The sequence below is a fragment of the Colias eurytheme genome, chromosome 23, assembly GCF_061535395.1.
Source record: "Colias eurytheme isolate Ceu_HAF_F1 chromosome 23, ilColEury1 Martin Lab GWU primary, whole genome shotgun sequence".
Taxonomy (NCBI): Eukaryota; Metazoa; Arthropoda; class Insecta; order Lepidoptera; family Pieridae; genus Colias; species Colias eurytheme.
Genome location: NC_143002.1, coordinates 1,773,877 through 1,799,158, shown reverse-complemented (window position 1 = coordinate 1,799,158; position 25,282 = coordinate 1,773,877). Strand labels below are relative to the sequence as shown.

Below are 25,282 nucleotides of genomic sequence, written 5' to 3'. Positions count from 1 at the left end.
TCGATACCTTATGGATGTTAGTTGATGCAATCACATACTGAATGGACTTGAAGCTCGAAATCTGAATAATTTTAGTATATGTACATAAACATGTGCTATAATATTGATGTCCCATAATGTAAAACGATGACATATTTTACATATTAGAATAGGTTTTGTACGATTTATGTTGATCAAATTATGTATCTGATCTCTATGCACTATGTAATAATCTTCGCTAACAATTTAGTAATCTGTGCTACGAGCATGCTACGAGCATGCTACGAGCATGCTACGAGCAATAAGAATGGGAAAATTATTCTCATTTCTTACATAATTCTAAACATATAAAATTTTTTGAATCGTGCTAACAGCATTTAAAAGATATTTACATTTCCAATTATTAGAGATAATTAATAACAACCCGGAGTAACCGGGCAATAAAAATTAAAAACATAAAAACGATGAACAGTTTAAAAAATAAATCCATCTCTAAAAAAATAAATAAACACGAAGATGTCTCGACTTGAATACACAACATTAATTTCGAGAAAATTAAACAAACATTTTACTTTCATTTGATATTATTTCGAACATTGGAGAGACATGGCCCGTGGTGTTTTTAAATTTGTAGCGCTACGCTGAGTCACGGGAAAAAAGCTGTAGCATGCGGTCCGTTTTATTTCCGCAGTAAATTTAAAGTCGCCATTGTTGTTATATTTATATCATACTAGCTTTGACAGATGTTCTGTCTGGAAAAAAAAACATTTCAGCATAAAGCTATTTCAAATGCGAAATCTAGTGTATTCTCCGATTTATAGATTGAAATTAGAGAGCATAACTAGCCACTTATAAAATATCGCTGCATACCTAAACAAATAATTTTAAGGCGGGTACACACAGAGCGAGCAACTAGCGAAGAAATTGCTGCGCGAAGCAGCCCTGTGTAGACCCGCCTATATAACATCCTTAATAGACGAAGGTATTGAAAAGGTTCAAAGTCCAATTACTCGATCTTGGAAGCAGCTGCTACCTATAAATTCGTCCACTCTTTGTACTATAAATAGCACAGGTGAATCAAAAAGCTATTTATATTTACGTAAATTATTTCTTAATTTCTCCATTGAAAGGCTCATTCAAAATGACTAATGGTGATAAAATGATTGATATCTTTAGGAAGGTCGTTTTTGTGAAGCGATTTCTGAAGGGAATTTCATTAAGATGTTCTCATTCAAGACGTCGACGAAATTTCAATTGGAAAAACATAATGAACTGTATGGGAGATCGAGTTAAATAAAACAAATTGAGCAAGGTCAGTGATTTTTTAATAAACTGTTTAAATAAGTGAACTATTATATTGGACATGCACTCTACGCATTGTTTATTTAATAAATATTTTTTCAACATTCATGAAATGATATTAACTGCTTCCATGTACACAAAATATTACATGATTTATGTGTTTTTTTTTTGCAAAATAAATTAAATATGGAAATCTCTATTAGTACTTTAGATATCGATTTATTGTTAATATAGACTACATAATATAAAACCATAAAATATGTTTTCTGTATAAAATAGTTCACTTTATAATAATGTGCAAGTCTACGGCAACTAACAATACAAAAATATTATGTTTATTAAATTATAATATTAATAAGTATGAATCCATTAGCCATCGTATTGTATTTCAATTGTTTTATTGATAAACTTCGTTGGTAAATGAAAACAAAGCCTTGCCTCATAAAATACAAAGCTTCACACGCAAAATAATAATGAGGGTAGCAATTAAACTAATGACCCAACTTATATGGCAGAAAAGCTAGATAATTAGTCTCTTATGGATGCCCTAAAGAGAGCTCTAGACTCTAGGTAAAAGATGTTTTTTCTTAGATATGGAGACACATAACAATGACGAAACAATAGCGTGTGTTGATTTTAGTGTCGGCATTTTTGTCGTGTTTTTGCAAAAAAAACTCGTTTGTGTGAAGAAGATAGGTCACGGGTTTCGACTATGCGGGAAAGGTTTTATTTCGGTTTTTAATAAATAAATATTCAGAACAATTTTCACACACGGCACGATCCGATCCCATACTAAGCTTTCGCTTGTGTTATGGAAACCAGATGGCTGACAAACATACATATATATATACATAATTTAAAATAAATACTTAGATAATTAACACCCAGACACAGAGCAAACATCTACGTTCATCACACAAATATTTGCCCCGGGTGGGAATCGAACCCACGACCTCTGGCTTGGAAGGCAAGGTCACTACCAACCAAGCCAACCGGTCAGTCAAGCAATGCAAATGCAGCCCAAAATCTTAAATCGGTTAATCGCAATAACAATCCGCTTACTGAACTTTTCATAGTGAGTTCAATAGTTATTGTTTTCTTTAAATTACTTATACAAGGTAACGTAAATAGAAAATCTCTAAGCAATTTATATAGACCTTATTACAACATATTAAACAGAACCATGGAAATAGTAATAGAACTAAAAACGATTATAACAGGATTGATCTACAAAGCAGAAATCTGTCTGTCTGTCTGTCAAGCCTGGTTTGTACTATCATAGATAGACATACATTTCTTTACATATATCTGAACATATTATATTATGAAACCGAAGATTTGTGAAACTATAAACAACTGAACGAAATTGGCTGAAAATATCTTTGCTGATAGTTTTTAAACTATAGACCGAAATACAAATAGACACAAAAAATAAGCTTTCCGCACACATCTTCGCCTGTGTTATCTAAAACTTACCTAATTATATACATACTTAAAACCTTCTCAATAACTACGCTATCCCTTGGTGAAAACAGTATGAAAATGAATCGCGAACAACATATTATCTAGTAAGTAACTTGTAAAGTGCTACGAGAATAGTCACATACTAAAACTAGTTCAACAACAAAAAGAAGAAAAACTAAAAATATAGCCCGACTGAAAAGCTTTCCCGCGATTTACGCATAAATTTACATAGGCTTAAGATAAAATGACCCATGGGCCATGACTTATCGCGGTCTATTCTTCAAGGCTTTGCGGTAGATTATGGAGGATGTGAATTTATTTGATACCGTTATAGAGGTGAAACTTTAAACCTATCGTATTTGGTCGATATGATAAATAGGTTTACTATTTAATTTTCATAGGCGGTGACTGTGATGGTATAGTCTAATTTGTCTAGGTACCTACGTCCTTCTGTAAATGATTAATAAAATATAATATTAATTATATTATGTATTATGTTAATAGTCTGGGATACATCGCCCATTTTTGCAAGTGATTACTATCAAGCTAATTTTTCGTGAGTAGCTTTATTTTGATGAGATGCCCAATAATTTCATGTACGAAACTCTCGATTGTGGTAGCTACCAGAGGAAACAAGGATAAAATATTTTGATTTGATGGTTCTCAAATATTAATTACTAACTGAATGTTTTTTTTTGTTCAATCTCAAGATAATTATCTAAATTATTCGAAAAAATATTTGTCCTACAAAATCTATGGTTTGATCAAAGAGTCCCCCTTTCCAATGTGTATCGATAACGAAGTCATCATAAATGATTACTAACCAGCTGATTTTTTTATTTTCACTTATTTAATACTTATATAATTCAACAGACATATTGTCCTACAAATTGCGTAATAAATATTTGAGAACCATCAAATCAACATTTTTTATCCTTGTTACCTCTGTAAGCTACCACAATCGAGAGTTTCGTACATGAAATTATTGGGCATCTCATCAAAATAAAGCTACTCACGAAAAATTAGCTTGATAGTAATCACTTGCAAAAATGGGCGATGTATCCCGGACTATAACATTTAGAACAATGGATAAATTTGTACCATTTTCTACCATAGCTGTGTCCTGCTCTTGCTCACATGAAACGTCAATCATAAAAACAAGACAGGTTATTGCAATAACTAATCCATTGCAAAGCGAATGGGTAACATTTTATTAGTAAGACCGTTAATCTATACATATTACCTATTATATACTTATATTATACAGGAATACATTAGCGTAAATCATTACCCATATGTTTGACTACAAGCGTCCAGTTTACACAAACACCAAGTTAAATTGGGGTTCAAAGGTTATTAGGGTATGTCAATAAACATGTGGAAATAAAATTTATGGGAGTGGGTACGGAATTTCCTGTAATGGTTTCTAATTTGGGGTTACAATGGTTACACGTGCAGAAGGTTTTCCTAAACAATTCCTACACAATTATATTATTATTAAGCTTTGCTATTACCTAGGTATATTGAAGTAATTTTAATAATTAAGTATTAATGATGATGATACAATATGTTAACATTTCAATTGGATTTTAGTCGACACACAACATATCTGTAAATAATTTTACTTTCTTAGTTATATACTGCTTTGGAATTTGAATTATAATTAATTGGCATTAGAATGCTTTTTGGAATGTCGCTGAACTACCTTATCCGAAATATAAGCATTATGTTTTACGTGAATTTAACAAAAAATTATACAAGTAACTACAATAAAATAATCTACAAACTAAACACAATAGGTATTTTGTTATTTGATCTACAGAGATTTAAAAATGCATTAAAATATAACCACTGTATTCTAAAATTACTCAATCCCAAAATATTTACCACTAGTAATCTCATTATAGGCCCCAATACCTTCATTTTATGCGATAGGGAATATCGTAAACACAAAAAGGTATGTAATATATCCAAATTGGTTTACCCCAAAGGTGTAATGTGGTAAACAAAAATCTTAATAACCGTTTAGTAAATTTGTGTTTTCTCCGTAATGTTAGACTTTAAGTGCTAAAAGATGTGTTCTATTATGAGCATGGTTGGTAATAGGTTCTCTTTTTAAGTGTAAACTGTAATCGAGTTATAACGTGTTTAATTTGTTACTATAACCACAGAATAATAACTAGTAGAACCAGTTAAAAAGTGGATGTTCTGTGAATTTCCTTATAAAATTTTACGCTGTCAAAAATCGATTATGGATCGGGATTCGAACCCATATTTAAAATATTCACTAATTGCAATAAAACAATAATTAGAAAGCTAAATTTAAATTTTCCAGCTCATTAAATATAGGCTATGCTTAAGAGTCCTAATACAAAATTGCGCTGGACGAAAGCTAGTATTTTTACGTTTTAACGCGATCATCGTGTAGTCGAGTAGCAAAGGCTGAAAGCGCTCAAAGTGGAAACATTATAGGACCTTATTATCTCGTTATCGTCTACTCCACCAATTCTAATCTAATATCGTGGGCTTTCCGCCTACTACGCGCGGGAAAAACGTACTTTAGTAATTTTGTGTCTGACGGAGCAGCGCAACACGTCCTACTCCCTAAAGCGCGGAGCGCGGTCTGCCGTAACAGCGTTTGCGCTCCCGTATATAATCGAAAATTCTAGAGAACTTTAAAATATTCCATTACTTTCATAAATCATATAATATGTATTTTTTTGATTGCAAATTTTTAAGCATAAATCTATCATTTAATGTGTATTTTTTATTTATTTTTTACTCTGTTGTATGTTTTAGAAATTCGACGCCAAATACACATAAAATTTCATCAAAGTAAGGCTATTTTAACTTAGATTTTCTTTGAATTTTTGAATAAAAGTACTTAAATTGCCTCGAGCATATTTTAGGATGTCTCAGTATCTTTACTGTTGTATATTTTATATGAAAACTTCTTCTTTTAAATTCCGTGTAAACTACAAAGACACGAACGTCCCGCATGGAAAAAATTGAAACACGCCTGAGGTTATTGGCTATTAAACAAACTGGACAATGAATATCAATAAATTGTCTCGAGCATATTTTAGATATTGAATGAATCTTTAATTTAAGATAATAAAACACATTGTTACTAATTTAGTTTTGTTAAACGAGCGCCTAAAGAATTACAGAAACAAGTCAAAATCACTCTAAAATCGATATGGCCTCTTAAGGGATACCAGGCTAGGATCAGATAGAAAATACAAAATACAAAAATCTTTATTGTTATAAGTTTAATAGATAGAACTTACGAACTAAATCAATTTTGTTGCAGACAATGAGCACGTCCCTCACAATCCTCTGTCTACTGGCGCTAGTAGCAGCGAGCACTGGCATCCGCTGCTGGCAGTGCGGCCAGTATAGTGATGGGGTCGGGTCTATCACACCCTGTAACAACAGAAGTGCTACGAGATTGGCGGAATGCGCGCCGAATGCGAAGTTTTGTATTGTAAGTATAATATATTAGATACTTTATGCCATCCGCTTCTGGCAGTGCGGTCAGTACAGTGATGGAGTCGGGTCTATCACACCCTGTAATAATAGAAGTGCTACAAGGTTGCAGGAGTGCGCGCCGAATGCTAAGTTTTGTATTGTAAGTATATATTACATTACTTTATAACATCCGTTGCTAGCAGTGCGGCCCGTACAGTGATATGTAGGGTCGGGTCTACCAAACCATGTATCTGAAAAAATAACATACTAGAGCTTAATATTAATTCGGAGGGGTGGTGATTAAGACATAGACAAATATAACATCACTTATTGTCGAGCCAATTTAATAGGCAACATTTGACGTCTATCAATTTTATCTTCGAAGAGAGGTAACCTGCTTAAAAACATCGATTAAAGTGAATTAATCGATACGGATTTGAAACATTTGTCAATCGAATTTATTGATTTATGATAATTTTTATTCACAAGTAATCAATGCATTCGATTCTAGATGTCAGATTTCGATTTTTAGAGTAACGTCTCTGGTATTTAAAAAGAAAAAAGGTTTATTGACACAAAATTGTAGTGACGTCAGTTCTTCAATTCAGAAATTGTTTATTATGTTTAAAATGGTTTATCAGTAAAATGAAATCTTAAAATTACTTGTATCGGTCATTGTTATTATAAATATGTAGTCGTAATTGAAAAAAGTCAAGCAAATGTGCAGTTCTAACAAAACGAAATATCATATTATTCTATGTCGTCGTTACTAGGTTACGTTCTTGAATTTTGTTGAACTGCCAAATGTTGCCTATTAAAATGGCTCTACTATAATATGTAGGAAAAAAGTAAATACCTGAATGCAGTTATTATTTATCTTACAATGCATTGAATAATGTGTTATAGGTATGCTTGTTAGAAACCGCTATCATTGGTTTTATTTTTGAAAAGCTTTTTCCTACGGACGTTTTTAAATTTATGGTCGAAATAAATAACATGCTGAATTTTAAGGGAACACTGTCACAGTACATTTTTGTAAAACAAAATATAATAAACTAACATTTTAACAGAAAAATTATAGTTTTGTTGACGTAACAACAAAACTAAGTAGGTACGTTTTTAGATAAAAAGCTTATTCCAGGCAATAATCACCAGGAGACTGTAGTATTATTTAGTGTGACATGCAAGCTACACTAATTTACAACATAAATCACATCATAGAGTAGTAACTAAATTACACTAACCAAACAAATCTTAGCGACGTCAGTTGCGGCCATTTTGAGAAAGGTCGGACAAGATGGCGGATAAGAGAGAGCGCGGGAAATTGACGCGTAACATAACCTAAATCCTTAAATGTACTTCGATGGCTGTGTTTCCGATGGGAGACCATTGTTTGCATCATTTATTTGATTTAAATGTATGGTAGGAGGTTAATTGTGATCTGGGTTGTGTACGAAAATAAAAACGTCATTTATTATGTGTTGTTTTTGTAAGTAAAGTAATCAGTTGCTAACGCCTAACAAGGATATACATTATACATACAGACTTAATTTAGATTTAGGTTATACTTACCACAGATAACTAAATAGTTTGAAGCTTAAACGTATGCTTAAAATTAAATTCTAAACTGTAAATTTCAAATGTTTAGGTTACGGACAAAACTCATAACCGGTCTAAACCACTTTCAGCTAAAAAAAGTTTTGAAATCAAAATATATATAAAATATACAATACGTAGTTACCCAAAAATGTATTTAATACCTATGTAAAAACAACCCGATTAAAAATAAGTCAACTAAGCAAAATAGCTTACTCGGATAGACCTTAATCTAAAAATATCTGTTTTTATCAAAGAGTTTTACAATAAATTTTCCGAGTAATTTGCTTTCCAGAAAATAATTATTTAATCGAATCGTTTTCATCCATTAGCGAATAACAACTTCGTGATAAAAAAAAAAATAAAAATAAATAAAGCTTTATTTGTTCCATAAGAATATACAATTTTAGTTACAGTTATAGTTTGAGTACATAGTAGAACAATTTAGACACTAATCTAGTTTATATAATTTAAATTAAGTACTCGTTAGGTTCTTATGGACCCCGTACGGGTAAAAGCCTCCCCCAAAGAATGCCACTTTAACATTTTTTTTATTTTTTATTTCTTTGTTGGTAAGTAAGTTTGTATAATTTTTTAAGATTTTTTTTTTATCGGATTTAATGTAATCTCTGTCTTCGATTATCTTTTCTCCTAGGCGACGAACCTCGCACAAACCTATTATATCATGGTTAATATTTTCTAGTGCTGCTTTGAGCTCTGTTAGTTTTTGATCAGAAGATAATGATCTTACATTAAGGGTGCAAATATAAAAGGTAGTTTAAAAAAATTTCATTTTTATTTGGGGGGTTTTGGTCATACTCTCCCGCGGTGACCGGCCGTACTGGGAGAGTTGAGGTTGGGAGAGGGATATGGATTGCTATTCATTGTTCCGTTTAGGTGTCGTCATTTGGCGTTGCGCTGATCCTGTCTGGGCGACGGTTAATTTGGGCTTATGAATGATGTAATTCTTCATGTTTCCCTTATTCTTCTTAGGTGGTTGTTTGTTAGTTTGTTCAAGATTTTCGTTGGTAGGTTGACTAGTCTCCGGAGATTCTGATAGGATTCTTTTGCTCGGCTGTTTATATGGATGTTGTTGGTTATTTAATATAATAATTTTATCGTATTTTATAAAAGCGATATTGCCTGCATCTTTTTCTTTCTGTACTTGAGCTTGTAGTTCTTTACGTTTATTTAAAATTTCAATTGGGTAGTTTAAATAGTATGAGGTATTTTGTAAGTGATGTTTATTTTTTTGTATTTTTAGTTTTAATCCCAGTGTGTTGAATGTTATAACTATCGGTCTTACTTTCTCCCCCTTTTTTCCTAGTCTTCTCACAGCTTCGATGTTGTTAGTATTGCATGAGATTTTTATGTATGTATTTATTATGTTCACTACTATTATTTCAAGTTCTTCGTATGATTTTTCTTTCTCTTCTACGCCAAATAAGACTAAATTTTTGCGTCTTAACTGTCTTTCTAGGTTGCTTACTGTTTTTGATTGTTCCTCAATTTTTTTCTCCAAAATTTCATTTTTTATTTCCAAGTTGTTAAATTTTTCGTTGAGACTATTGATTATAGTGCATTTAATATCTTCCTTCATTTCTAACATGTCTTGTTTTTGTTGTTTTAAATCTTGCTGCATGTTAATTAACATATTTTTTATTTCCTGAGCGTTTTCAAAAAAAAGTGTACCCCTCACTTTCGGCCTGTCCCCTGTGTTTCAAGTCGAATAACAAGTAAAATTTATATGATGGCTAATTATATAATGCTTGAAAAGTATTAAATACATCATAATTTGATAAATGCAAACAATTAATTCACGGAAACATTGCGTACTATTTTTTAAATAATCATTTTTAAAACTAAAGTGTCAGTTTTTGGCGTGTCCCCATCCAAGTTCTTCGATGTTAGAGAAGCGATTCTAAAAAGTTTTATACCAAGGTACCATAAGTTTTAGTGTCATCTAAAAGTACATTTATTTGCGAATCGTCGCATGTAGTTCATAATTAAGGCCTTATAATCGTTTAAAAGCAATTTGATTTCCAAAAATATCTTAAAAAGTGGTACCGACCGGACATGTCGGGTTTATCACGGCTAATAATGCCACTTACAAATTTTAGATTACTATTTGAATTTTATAAATGGCAAAATTATCGTTTACTTTCACCGTCCGCTAATTTAAAAAAGCTTATTTTCAAATACAGTTCGAGTAAAACAGAAGTGTTTTGTGAGTGCAACGGCCGTTGCAATTTCTACTGTCTGGTTTGAGACATATTATTACTTGATACAGGGAAGTAAACATCGTTTAAATACTTTCAGAAGATGAGCAATATATTCATTAACCGTTATTTACATTTGATAATCAGTGTAGGCACATTTTTTCGTCAGAATATAATTTTGACTAAAAACTGAAAAGAAAACGTCACGTCAGTTTTGCAACATTTTGCTTCGTGACCTATAGGCTGACAAGAAAAGTCGCAAAACTGCAGCATAAAGCCAAGTCTAGATTGTCATTGTAATATTCTTCATAATTTTTATAATTTTTTCATATTTTTAGGTTTCACTGATCTCGGGACCAAAAAGGACATGTATAATTTGCAAAAAATGGTATTGCAATGAATGCGTTGGTCAGCAGGTATACCCTGAATACATAATATGTGATACATGTATGGAAAGTTAAAAGGTGTAGGTAGTGTAACTCTGAGTTTTACCCTAAAATTGATACTGTGTCAAACTATGTGTTGGTGTATTTTTTTTATGAGACTTAAATAAAATTTTTGTAAACATATTCTCGGTTTTATTTTAACCATGTTAATTGGATTCAATATAAACCTAGCCTTATGAAAAATGGTCTATCGGTTTTGCGACTGTCCCCCGTTTTGCGACAAGAAAAATTTTAGTTTTTACATTTTTTTATCATACGAGACACAAATAATTTGATTTCAATATTTAAAATGGTTTTACTGTTCCGAAATAAAATAACCACTTTGCCGATTTTAATCGAAATGTATTAAGTATCGTAAAAGTAACGGCTACTTTGGCATCAGCTGTGGCAAAACAGAACTTAAAGCTCGTTTAATAGGAATTTTATTAATTTGTCGACTTCAATTTTCTATTTTTTAAATAATGTATGTTATAATCTTCGTAACACAATCAAAATATTTTGCGTCTTTCTTCGTAGTTAATAGTTACATGAGCATTAATGACTGTCGCAAAACTGACACTTTTTTCACAGTCCCAATTTATTTTGATGATTTCTCGTAAAACAAATTAATCTGCAAGAAATTAAATACAATTTCACTTACTATGATGTATATTTAAAATTTCTAAATCAAAATTTCATTAAAAATGCAACATTTAAAATTTATCCATAAATTCAGGCATGGTACACTTTTTTTTGAAAACGCTCTCCTCCATATCCTTTTTTATTTCAGCGCCCTCTATGAGATAAGGTGGGAACTTCTTATTTTATCTTCAATTGATCGGATCGAGCGGACTAAGTGGTGTCGCTACTTTCTGATAGATGGCGTAGTGCAATTCGACTAAGGAGTTCTAATGGGTTGTAATAGATGGTGCTGCTACTTTGATCGATGATTAATTATAATTATTATCATCAATCGTCATATTATAATATTATGTTTACTTTTGAGGTTATAATTTCAAATGTTTTTGTTTACGTACTGTTATGGTGTTTTCAAGTTCCTTCTAATCGTACACACACTCCACTAGTTATTTGCACTCTAATAATGATGGATTCTATGTATCTGTCGTGGCCATATCGTAAATTTGCTCATTTCATGATATGATTGGCCATTTCACGAAATGGTCGCATTTCGTGAAATGGCCAATTTAGTTTGGCCACATCATGATGTGGCTTGAGCAGATCAATGATAAGAAATCGTTTCACGATATGGCCAACTAAACGCGCGGTTTTTTCATGAAATGATCAAAATTATTTGATCATATCGTAAAATAGTAGAGGCGCTGCATGCTCTGTGTTTATGTGATAAGATGGCGGCCGCTGGCGAAAATCTAATTATTCGCAGTTAAAAACTTCATAATTCGTTTAATAACAATATGAAGAAAGTCATAGCAAAGAATTTACGACAGTTCGAGTACTATGGAAAATGTGGATATCTTATATGTATTAAAGAAAAAATGCGTCTTAAATAAAATAATTTAAGACGCATTTTTTCTTTTAGGATATATATTTATATATCCTACTTACTATAGTATTATCACAGACTAATAATAATGGTATTATAATTGTTTGTTTTTTAAAAAGCGATCCGCTTCTGGCACTCGCCGGCCGCTGCCGCGGCACGCTCGCTTTGCTCGCTCGGCTCGTGCGTTGTTTATCAAAGTCTAACCTAACTGTTTTTTATTGCAAAAACGATTCGCTTCTAGCATTCGCCGGCCGCTGCCGCGGCACTAACTTAAATGACATTAAACAAGTTTTTAGAATATTCTGAATTTTTTTAATATTTTATGGATTCTTTATATTTTATACGATCTGGCCAAATGTGGATGGCCAAATCGTGAAACGTTGACGATTTAACGATCTGATCAAACTATGTTGGCCATTTCATGAAATGCGACCAATTCGTGAAATGATCGATCATATCATGAAATGAGCAAATCTACGATATGGCCACGACATATCCAACGGATTCCGAGTGAGTATTGACTTACGGGTATTGATAAGTCGTTTTTTTATAAATTGTATTGATTTCGCACTTTGTTATTTATATTGATTCGAAGCAGTTTATACAGTAGTTACGATTTTAGATAGTTTCACTTAATTTAGATCACTTAAGCAATTTTAAAATTTTATTTATTGACGAGTACAGTATTGACAGTTGGACAGACGCGCCCTCTCGTGATATACCTAGTTAATATATATTTATGTATGCGTGACTACAGGCTGAGTCAGTTATTACTTGCATGCAATCCTATCATAATTGGTGCAATGGATGTAATAGGGGAGTGCGTTCAATTTTAGAAAGTTTTTGCTTGCAATATCATATAAAAATTTGATATACATAATATTGTAGTTTTAAAATAACATAAAATGCTTGGTTTGCTCAAATATAATATGACTCCTCACATGTCACTTAACTTAAATAATTCACGACTCGACAAAAAAATTTTCGTTCTTTGTCCTAAAGTTTATACTATTATTTTCCAGTTAGTTATGCACAAAAACGAAAACAAAATACCTTTTTGCGGTATAAAGTTTGCTTTTGTGATAGTTATAATAATAATACTCATTTTTCAATTTTTTCATAAATTTTAATTGATTTTAATATTTTTAAAAAGACCGCGTGGTGAGAGTGGGGTATTAACGTTTACACTGTGCCGCTAGATGGCACCCGAGTGATAAACAACCATCAGGCCCAGAATAACTTAAAATGTCGTCACGAAAGTGCAAATACGATGCTGATGAATTTTGTTTTATATGTGGTCAATTTATTAAAGTTCGAGACGTGAAATATGAACTAAAGACATCTCACGTTCTCTGTGAAGCCTATGAAGCATATTTTGACTGTCCTGTACAGAATCAAGATAAGCCATGGGCTCCACATGTTGCTTGTAGATATTGTAAAAGGTGTTTGGAAGGTAATGCAAATTACAAATTACAAATTTTAAGGCCATGGGCTGCAGGATGTCATTAAAAGTACATATGCTGCATGCTCATTTGGATAAATTTAAAAACAACATGGGAGCCTATTCCGAAGAGCAAGGAGAACGTTTCCATCAGGACATCATGAATTTTGAACAACGCTATCAAGGCCAATACAATGAAAACATGATGGGCGAGTATATTTGGGGTTTATTGAGAGAAAGTAGCTATGAACATAAAAGAAAAAGTAAAAGTGTGCACTTTTAAGTTATTTTCCACTTTTCTGTAAGCTAATTTGATAGTAAAACTTAATAAAAATAATAAACATTTTTATTGCAATAGTTTTATTTTCAATCAAAAATTAAAATCCGAGATTTTTAAAAATTTCCTTCAATCAGTCTTCTAAGCACAAAAGCAAAGTTTTTCATGCCATATATTTTTTTTCCGTCTAATTACGACCTAAACTACGAAATTTAATGCTTTGCAATCAAAGTCAAATTTCATGGTGACCCGTTGTAATCAATAGAGTTTCAATTAAATATTAAGAGTAATTATTCAATATCATGAAACATAAGCATTAAATAAATATACAATACTAGTGGTCCGCCCTGGCTTCGCCCGTGGTACCTACATGTTTAAACTATCCTATCTCTCAAGTTGGATCGAACTGCACATGGTGTGCGAATTTTATTATAATCGGTTAAGTGGTTTAGGAGTCCATTGAGGACAAACATTGTGACACGAGAATCGAGATTTATATATATATTAAGATATAATATTTTCACTATCCAATTCTCATCTATAAAACATAAATAGATACAAATAATATCAAAATAAATACACAGACTATAACATAACAAACAGGCAGGAACTAGAAATTAATTCTTTACTATTTTACATTTGATTGAAATAACACGTTTCATCACAAAAGCTCACAAGAAAAAGCCCTTTGTCTCAAATATGAGTTGTTATAACCACATAACGTATCGTGGAGAGATCTTAAAAAATAGCCGACAACGGTACCATTAAGTCTTAAGCATTATTATTTCCAATGTGGAAAAAGGACAGCGCTATAAAGGTCGTCTAACGCCATCACTTTCCCACACTGGGAATGATACGGCTAAAAGACATGGTAACCTACATCAGTTTCTCGTTTCCACGCTGCTTTGTGCCTCCCATTGACCCGTTTTCCCATTTTTCATCAAGCAATATTACATGTGAGATATTTAGCTTGGTGTTTAATTGTTTTTTGAAAATTGGGTAAGCATCATATTGTGACAGAGTAACAGTTTTAAAAACAATCGCTAGTCAAAAAATACAAAGTTGATCAAAAAAGAACAAAATAGGTCCGTTTACAGTGAGTATCCTGCTTTGTTTAATTCAGGATCTATCGAGAAAAATAAAACTCACATTTCATAAAAGCTCATATTTTATTTCTCGACATTCATTTACTACGGTCAGCCTACGAAAATTATAATTACAGAAATTCTCATCAGGTAGTAAAAATGTATCAATTTAAGTATTATGTCTAGCCTAATTTTTTTTCTTACTGTGTTGAATAGTGTTGAGAAATGATAATGTTACGTATACCTTAAATATGTGTATGTCGTGAGGAGAAAGAAATACACAAGATATTGTAGTGAGGCATTTTATTTTTATGTACGTACATTAGGGTATACACTATAGGTACATAGTGTTCAGTGTTGTAAAAATCTAGGCAATCTTCTAAAATGTAGATATATTTTTCAACGAAGACACACCGTATGGTAAAATGTACCAACATTTACCAACGTAATGTTTCATAGACCGTGATTATCATATAGCTACGAAACGGTTAAAAGTAATTTGTGTAAAAGCCCCCTTTAATATTTAATAACGATCCCTTGCTTTTTAAATTGAAGGTGTCAAGTTTTATTTAACTAGAAAAAATTAAGAATTAATTAAACACAGTTTTTATAAAATATAAAACTACCCGCAAAAGCTTCATTATAATGTAACTTGTAGGAAAGTGGGACATTTGAATCTTTACAACTTGAGATGAAATCCGATTTGAAAGCCATTGAGGTTTTTCATGAACTAGAAAATGTTTTATCAACACTCGCTTGTAATAACCAAGTTTCTCGGTTCTTTAACATTTTATACTAAATCAAGTTTTATGGTCGTATTGAAGGGTTCTTACTAAATACTATCATCGTAAACCTAGTTTCTTTGACTGATGTTACAAACTTTTCTTCATGATTCTATAAGATGGTTAGATAGTGTCAATTTTTTACTAGTATTAGACATAGATGGGGAGATCATGATTTTATCTAACTGTATGAATTTTTATCTTCACTGCAGTGATGTGGATGTTAGACGTCTATTATAATACCAGCTGTGCCCCGCGGTTTTACATGCCTTGCACCAAAGATATAGGTATGGCCTATAGTCTTCTTCGATAAATACCCTATCTAACACTGAAAGATTTTTCTAAATCGGACCATCATTTTGATTCTTTGCATTTTGCAATACTTTGGATTGAAGCAGTGGTGTGTAGTATATGCATATGAATTCAATATTCCTGTAATTCGTATTAAAATAAAAAGAAATATGTTCGTAACATATGGATATGAGAGGTGCGGAGTGTATTGTGTTTGTTTAGATAAATCATAGTTCATATTTTATTTGATATCTTTATATGGGGTTACAATCACTGGGGAACCATACCTCCTCATGGAGAAGAGATATTCGAAGAAATATGCGACGACGACTTGAAGTAGACCGTAATAAATCTTGTTAGAATAAAACAAAATAGAATAATATTATAATATCATAGTAAATAAGATAAATAAATTGCGGCTGGAACTTTATATAAGTTAAGGTGCCGCTCAAGAAAATGGAAAGTATTACCCGAAAATTATGTTGACAAAATCATATTAAAATTTTATCCAAAATAATAATAATACTTATATCATGTGAATTCATATTATTATTTATTATGTACTAGCGGTCCGCCCCGGCTTCGCCCGTGGTACATTACATCTACGTTTTCTCTACATAAGAACCATCCTCGTACTTCAAGGAATATAATAAAAAAAACAATTATCGAAATCAGCCGTTCACACGTGATGCCGTGACAAGGCGAAACGGGTTTCATTTTTATATATTAGATACTAGCGGTCCGCCCCGGCTTCGCCCGTGGTACATATTTACGTTTTCTCTACATAAAAACCATCCTCGTCCTTCAAGGAATATAATAAAAAAAGAATTATCGAAATCGGTTCAGCCGTTCTCGAGTTAAATGCGCTTACCAACACATTTTGCGATTCATTTTTATATATAAGAAGATATTGATTCATCATATAAAACATCTATGCTTTTTCACTTTTGAGCGACCTACATAATATTCAATCTTAACATTTGGTTACTAACTCGTGGTCAAAGTTAGCCCTCAGAGGCCTTTAAATTAATATATTCAGCCTTCAGCCTAACGTTTAGTAATTGCTATACTATGCTATACTATGCCATACTATATTGTTCTATACTATACTATTCGATTTACCAAACATTTTAACAGTTATCAGCGCACATAAAGTATCAATAATTAGAATATGTTGTTCTAATCTTTAAATGTTGTTTGAAAAATACTTAGTTTTCTTATGTATTCCAATTATATAGCAAGTTCATAACTTTCTGTTTATAGTTTTGCTCACGGAATTAAATGAAAACCGTTTTCTCTTATGATCTATTTCACACCATGTATGTTAGTTCTAGAGTCGCGACGAAACTAACCTAATAATATTATCTATATCCTTATTTTATTTTACATCTAAGTCTTTCTTTCGTCATTAAATGCAACATAATATACGTATATAGTCTATATAATAACATTTAAAGTAGGTACATACCTCTTAGTATTTACCAAGATATAAACAAATAACTTTAGTTTTTGAATTCCTATATTATAATAATTCTAATAATAAATTTATAATAATTCTACCTAATATTATAATAATTCTAATAATCAATTTTTTCATTGCTTCTACCTTACCTTAAGTAATTATTTAACAAAGCTGCATTAAGAAATCATTGAAATAAAATACAATGTCATACGATCGATACCGCAGTGCGGGTAATAAATTGCAAGAAATGCTATCGAATTCCGATCGACCTTGTTATTAACTTTAATGAGGTATAAAGTGCCTAGTTTGTAATTTTATCGCGGATATTTTGGCATAAAATCATATTGGATTTTATCTAGATTCACATAAAACTAAACTTATAATTTACTCTACGTCAAAAATGAACACAATTTTATTGTTTTTGAATCCATATACTAATATTATAAATGCAAAAGTAACTCTAACCGAACTCTAATGAACCAATTTTCATGAAATTTGGTATGGAGATATTTTGATACCCGAGAAAGGACATATGTTATTTTTTATCCCGGAAAAATGACGCAATCCCGGATATCCCACGGGAATGGGAACTATGCGGGTTTATCTTTGACTGCGCGGGCGAAGCCACGGGCGGAAACCTAGTTTAATATATTTTTAAATAAAAATGATTTATTGAATACATTACACAAAAAAGCGGACCTCAGACTCCTTATATAGGTTTCGCTGTGTTTCAAATTAATAAATATGTTTTAAATTTTGGGCTAGCCTGAATCAAACAGCATACGGACTCTCCTATAATATAATCGAATCAAAACATTTAATTTCCATTATAACCATGCCCTAATTTCTATTCAATATAAAAATAATTTCTATTCTATTATTCAATAATTCAAGCAAGATGAATGTGAATGAAATGAATGAAATATTTCTCTCTTTATTGTAGATACACAGAAAGTAGTTGGAAATAAAGTTTGTTACATAGTTAAGAAAGCTTATAATAAAGATGTACAAAGAGCGGCTTCGCTGCGCTCCGCCATATCTGCACCGGCCCTAACTAAAGGCATTTTCATAGCCAAGCAAAGCTACTGTTATGAATGTATGTGTAATGCATACGGCATAAATAAACGTGCACCAGGTGCCGTAATTAGGGTATTCAGAGTTTAGCTTTTAGCAACAATCCTTGCATGATCAATCATGTCTGGCTTGAATAATGGTCAGCAGCAAGCAGCAGCGAGGATCCGAAATATTCCATGCAGATAGATGATGATACAATGATGGATTTAGTATTCTGATATGCTTGATTTCACGCGAGTATATTTACTTTAGAAATTAAAGACTAACGGATTTTAAACGAAATTTGTTCATTATATTATCCTGACGTTTCACATGCGAGCGTGGTCGCGAGGAAACTAATAATACATTCGATGGATGATTGATTGTCTTTTATTTAAATATCGTTTGACTGACTAGGTTCAAAATATGCTGTTGGGATTCGATCTTGTGGAATGGAGAAGCATAATATTATGACGTAACCAATAGCAACGCTATCTAGGAATCCCTAACTATCCTAACAGCATTTGAACAGGCATTATAGGTACATGTGTAGAAGTTTTGGGTATCAGATTTGTTTTAAGAAACAGTCGATGGATTGATATATCCGTATTCCTTCTGTTGCTGTTGAAATGAAGTTTGAAGTTGGATGTTCTAACACATTTACGTAAAGTATGTAATCGACTTTGGTTAAGAATTAAGAATTAACAAGATTATAATATAATAGCCTACGTAAGCAAAAAACACGAAAGTAAAAACACGTGAGCCAAACCGTGGAATACAGCTAGTCAGTATTTCATCTTGCAATTCAGAACAACTCTTTTAGTTCAAAATTAACTCCAAAATTGTGACTATGATTAGTCATTTTCCCGAGAACCAATTTTTGTATCATTTCCCTAATACACCTTTCATATCAAATGCTTTTGTCTTAGAACTTCTCCCCCATCACGAAACTTTTGAAGAAGCGAACCGTGAATTGGCAAAAATTGAGTCACGATCGCTCAAGGCACTGAAAATTGGATAAAGTGGTATATTTTATTAACTACTAACCCTTTTTGGCTGCGGTTAAGTTGATCAGCTCCCCTAGACAAGTGGCTTTCTATTAGCGTAAAGTTCAATAGAATAGATTATGAATGTATGAGATTGACGTAATCAATCGTCGTCGTCGTCGTAATCAAACGTCAATCTCATACATTCATAATCTATTCTATTGAACTTTACGCTAATAGAAAGCCACTTGTCTAGGGGGGCAGGGCTAAGTTATTATAATACCACAGTACCAATAATTGTTAATACTTCAATCGATTCACATAAACAGAAATTAAACGTTTAATATTTTAGTTCTGTTTCCACAGATCCAAATTTTCTTAATTTTTATCTCATTTAAACCACGTTAAACATCTTTACATTGGTTTGATTTTCTTATCATAGAGTATGTTTATATTTCTATAATATGTTATAGAAAATGATGAAAGTGATAATGTAAGTTATAACATACTGTTTCTACTTCTTTCTGAATACATCTTTAATTTGCAAAAATATATTCTGTGGAAAACGTACGAAAATAGTGAAAATAGTGATAAAATCAAATGGGCATAATAGTGTTATGTAAATAGCTCTCATTTGAACCAACGAATCACGATGACGTCCTCAATTCATTAGGGGTCGATTCATTCTCAATAGTACCTAGAGTTAGGGCTGTCACAAATAGTTATAATTTATTGTTTTTGCATTAAATGTTTATATTAAATGACGTTATTAATATCCCCTTAATGTTCCTTATAATAATTACGTCAGTTACAACGCAGCATGGATAAGTGAAAAAAAAAACATAATATTTATTTATTTAATTATGAAAGGCACTTCGAATTTATTTTATATTTGGGTATCTTCTTATCTTTATAGGTTTAAAAATAAAGTGTGTACAAAATGACACATTTAAAATAGCGCTTGTGCCTACTTTTTACAATTGTTTAGTTCATTCGAGATAACATAATGATTGGCAACCAACAATTTGCCAACATTTCTTCTCACACTAATCTATTGTTAAAAAATAGAAACATACTTTTGACAGCCCTACGTCGTGATTTCGGTGGAGTTAATCCATTTTACCGGGGCACCGGCAGCTATTGTTTGGTAAACATACAATTAATCTTGCTGCTACATCAGAGGTATTCGTTTGTTATAAATTAAGTAAATGTAAGGTACATTTCTGTATTTTTTATGCTGAAAAAAGCTTGTTCATTGGTATTTAAGAGACCTGTCAAATACCAGGGCTGCCGCCTCGGGGTTAATAGCGATATGTAGTTACCCGAAATTTGGAAACATGGTTTTTGCTTTTTTTCTTGTATACTATTTTATTATAAATGTTTTTTTTAAGTATTTTTTTCTTTGTAGGCTTATTTAAATGTATTAAATTTAAATGTCGCCTTTGGGTTTATTGCAATTGTCAGCAAATAACACAGACTGGATTTGTCATAAAATATTAAATATTATTATATTAATTGGTGCGACGATCAACTCGGAAACTTATAGTAAGCTAGCTTTTGTATGTATTAAGGTAAAAGCATCAGTAGATGACCACTTAAGGAGACAGAATATTCTTTTTAAATGTTTGACTTTAATTATCATATGAATTCAGTAAGTTTATTTTTTTGGAAACCCTGTGAAATGTGTTTTAACATATGAATAAGCATTTCACCACGTACAATGGTCGAATAAACTTAAAAAAAATTAAAAATGTTCTTATATTAGAAATTTAGTAGTTGACCATCTAAAAACTAGAAGATGACCATATTTTGCATCAGTAGATGACCACTCAGATGCTACAATTTTAATGGGGTTATTTGTTAACCTTTAACTAGTGACGCGGAGTCTCACAGGCGTCGCGTGTTTTACAAATTCTCAGAATTGGTCACTTCCCCCCGCCTGCCGCGACCCCGCTTCTCAGTAGCCTCTGTTTTAGTGCTAAAACGATCGGGGAACGAGGCGGACTTGTCGTCGGTTGTAAAACACGTGAGTAAAAACACTTACAAAATCAAAAGGAGTCTGTCAGGCTAAATGTCCCTAGTTGTCATACAAATGTTTTTTAAACCATTTTTTTGTTTTTCAGTGCAAAATGGCGGAAAATCAGAGGAAACGTAAATTGTCTGCCACAAATTCACTGGCTTATGTGGGTACAATGAAAAAAAATATCACGTTTCACGATTTCACGAAAGAAAAGACCCTGTGCTCGTACGTACCCAAAAAAAATAGAGCTGTGATATTTGTGTCTTCAATGCATCACAACAACGAAGTTGATGAGGATACTAAAAAGCCTGAAATTATTCTTTATTACAATGCAACCAAAGGTGGTGTAGACGAAGCTGATAAAAAGTGCTCCAATTATTCCAGCAGCCGCCGAACGAGAAGGTGGCCAATGGTTTTATTCTACCGCATTATTGATTTGAGCGGCATGAACGCCTATATATTATACAACATGTATCAACCTAAGGTTGCCGATAGAGGTGATTTTTTGAAGTCATTAGCCCGTTCGCTAGTGATACCACATATGCAAAGACGTGTCATCAGCAGTCAATTACCAAGGGAGTTACGACTAGTGATAAAGCGAGTTCTGGGGGATGATATGATCGAAGAAGGTGACCAAAGTCATGAGCCAAGTCAGGGTAAACGAAGAGCATGTAGGGTTTGTCCACCTAAACTACACAGAATGACAATTTACATGTGACGTGTCGGGTGTTCTAATCCCGTTTGCTTGCAATGTTCTCGCCCCCTGTGCAAAAATTGCCAGTGATTTATATAAAGTTAAGCGGTTGTCAAATTTTTTATATTTTTGTTTTCAGAAGTGCTGTTTTGTTCTTTCGTTTCTTTATTGATTAGATTTTAAGTAAAAAATGTTAAATTTCAAATGTTACTTGTATTTTGTCAATTAAAAGGCTAAAATGGAGATCTCAAGTCAATTAAGGCTGAATAGTACTAGATAGAGTTAATGACTGTTTTTTCTTTAATTTTATAATAAAAGCTGATTGTATTTAGTTTTGTGTCTTTTATTACGTACCGATGGTTAAATATCAACACAATTTTGATACGTACATATTACATTTTATGCCTAAAATTTACTTTGAAAGTAGTAGTCTGTCAGACGTCATGTCCCGTATAGTGTTATACATTTTTCACGTCACTGGTTAAGGGTGACAAATCAACATCGAGCTATGCTGCGCTGTACTGCGTTGTGCTGTGCTGTGTTTCTTAAGCTACGTTTTTTAACCTTCCTATACTCGCGCGTTGGTCTGTGAGACCGACGAAACACATTTTCGTAATTATTTTTATGAAGGTAAATCCTGTGAAGTCGAGTTCCTTGCTAGTTTCCGGATTTGGGGCTAACTTCATTTTAGTGCACGTCGCGTGGTCGGCAGAAGTTCACGTGTGTGTGCGATTTTTTTTTTGCATTTGGCGCCAATCGGTCCATGAGACCGACGCGAGTATAGGTGCAACTTTTTGTGTAAGTATTAATATTATATATTTTATTTATTTATTTATTTATTCATACTTTATTGCTCTGACAAAACTTAACTAGGAACTTAATCTAATTATAAATTAAAACAAATGGCGGTCTTATCGCTAAATAGCGATTTCTTCCAGACAACCAGACGTACGAAAGGAAGTTAGCTTGAGGAGAGGAATAGGGCAGAGCATAAATATAATAAGTAAGAATATATTAATATGTAACTATAAGATTATCGAGAAATACAATATATTATATTCACAATAGTAGGTATAGGAAGGAATAATTAAGGCCATAAAAATATGTTAATAAATATATAAAGCGATAAAGATATAATACAAAATAGATTATTAAGTACGACAAGAAGAATGATAATTATCGCGTACCATTATTTTAAATTTATGTAATGACTGTGCCTTTTTTATTGGTTCTGGTAATGCGTTCCACAATTTAATAGCCTGAACAGTGAAGGAAGTATCGTAGAAACAAGTAAGGTGTGGTGGCATTCGTAAACGATACATTTCAGTGGAGCGAACAGGTTCTCCATTGTTACCCCTGAAGACAAATTTTTCTTTTAGGTATTTCGGCATCTTTGGGTTGAACATTACCTGATAGAGAAGATGCAGCACATGAGCATTCCGGCGAAATCGGATCGGTAGCCATTTGAGTTTAGATTTTGTACATTTATATATTTTTACAGACTTTGAATTCTTTATGAAGTATGTATAGTAAAATATATGTATGAATGTTGCTTTAAATTATATTTTGGCCAATTTTTTAGGCCATACTTCATGTCAAAATGAACGATGATCAAATCAGATTGTTGCTGGAAGAATCAAGTTCTGGTTCTGCTATGAAGACGAAAATGACAGTGAGGTGGAAGACAACGTGGAGGTACAAGAAGAGACATACGAAATCGAGCAAGACGATGACAATGAAGAGATATCTGAGGAAAAACACAGTGAAGTTCCAGTGATTTTTACTTGGGAAAAGATGGACAGACAAGGCTCAAAACTAAGCCAAACATAGATAAATATTATGTGCTTTGATATGTTTATTATTATTATTTAGAAGTTTATTTTGTTTTGAAAAAGAAGTTCTGTTTTTAATTTAGTTTTCCCTAGTACTTAAGAAAAACATCTCAAATTCGAGGACTGATTTGTGATAGACTATAAGTCAATAAAATAATTAATAAACTAAGTATGATCAATACTATTTTGTTTTAGTACATCCTAAACAATCTAGCTCAGTATAAAGTAATCAGCAGCTCGTGTAGTCGTTTATCTCGTCAATTATGACCCTATTTTCAAAATAAAAACCGGCCAAGTGCGAGTCGGACTCGCGCACCGAGGGTTCCGTACAAATAAGTTTAAAATTATTAAAAAAATATATATTATGTTGGGATTTGGTAATATTTTCAATAAAACTTCTTCTTTACAACCGATGTATTTATTAAAAGTTAAACGCATTACATTACACAGCAGTACAACACAGAGCAACCATGAAAAGACAGATAGCACCAAATGTCAAAACGAGAAACTTCAAACATTTACAAAGACAGTTTGTACCATAGCATTCACAGATACACATAAACTACATTATAAATTTATATACTCAACACTCCCACCTAAATTTATAAGGTAGACATAACAACTTAACTGGCAACTAAATGTTTTCTTAAACAAACATAAAATATTCTAGTTAACTTCATACATTTTTCATAAAGAACAAATAACTCCTCTAATACATAAACTACAAACTGTTTTATTCTCAACTTACACTTTTTATTCCAAATTTTATATAAAGTTAAATATTATTCTCAACTTACATACACTTTTTATTCTAACTTTATATAAAGTATAATACTAGACACACTTAAATGAAGTTTATAAAAGTTAAACATTAGGCACATTTATATGAAGTTTACATAACATTAAACATTTCTCATAATCTTTTGAATTAATTAAATAACGTAGAATTCTTTTCACAGCTATAACATGTGAAAGACCTGGATTATTGACATACCTGCTAACAACATTTACAGCATAAGCTATGTCAGGTCTAGATATTGATGATAAGAATAACAATGCTCCCACTGCTTCTCTATATGGGAAATTAATAAGTTTATCACTAACTGTATTCTTAGACAACTTTACATTTACATCAGCAGGGGTACTGCTACCCTTAGCATCTAACAAATTGAATCTATTAATTATTGTTTGAATGTATTGACTTTGACTTACACTAATATAACCTTTTCCTTTATCTATTTCCATTCCAATAAAAGAATTACAGTCTAAAGTCTTAATCTCAAATGTTTGCATGAATATTTTTATTATTTCAGATAAAACAACTTTACTTTTAGCCATTAACAAACCATCATCAACATAAAGAATTAATATTACTTTAACA

The 25,282-nt window shown here is 32.0% G+C and overlaps 4 protein-coding genes across 4 annotated transcripts in view; 3 read left to right on the top strand and 1 right to left on the bottom strand.

Annotated features, from left to right (window-relative positions):
- Nagk (N-acetylglucosamine kinase) overlaps window positions 1-25,282 on the top strand; it is a 139,369-nt gene that overhangs the window by 67,072 nt on the left and 47,015 nt on the right. The gene's annotated exons all lie outside the window — the stretch shown is intronic.
- The window catches only part of LOC149898124 (uncharacterized), a 65,592-nt gene that overhangs the window by 16,777 nt on the left and 23,533 nt on the right, over window positions 1-25,282 (top strand). The window contains exon 2 of the mRNA XM_090115421.1: window positions 6,059-6,232. Coding sequence (XP_089971547.1) covers window positions 6,062-6,232 — 171 coding nt within the window. The 5' untranslated portion in view covers window positions 6,059-6,061. The remainder of the gene's footprint in view (window positions 1-6,058; window positions 6,233-25,282) is intronic.
- LOC149898127 (uncharacterized) lies at window positions 8,182-9,475 on the bottom strand. Its single transcript, XM_090115422.1, has one exon. The coding sequence runs from the start codon at window positions 9,464-9,466 to the stop codon at window positions 8,690-8,692; it is 777 nt and encodes a 258-aa protein (XP_089971548.1). The 5' UTR covers window positions 9,467-9,475; the 3' UTR covers window positions 8,182-8,689.
- On the top strand, window positions 21,222-22,093 carry LOC149898126 (uncharacterized). Its single transcript, XM_090115238.1, has 2 exons — window positions 21,222-21,381; window positions 21,479-22,093. Exon 2 carries the CDS (start codon window positions 21,485-21,487, stop codon window positions 22,091-22,093), a length of 609 nt encoding a protein of 202 aa, XP_089971364.1. The 5' UTR covers window positions 21,222-21,381; window positions 21,479-21,484.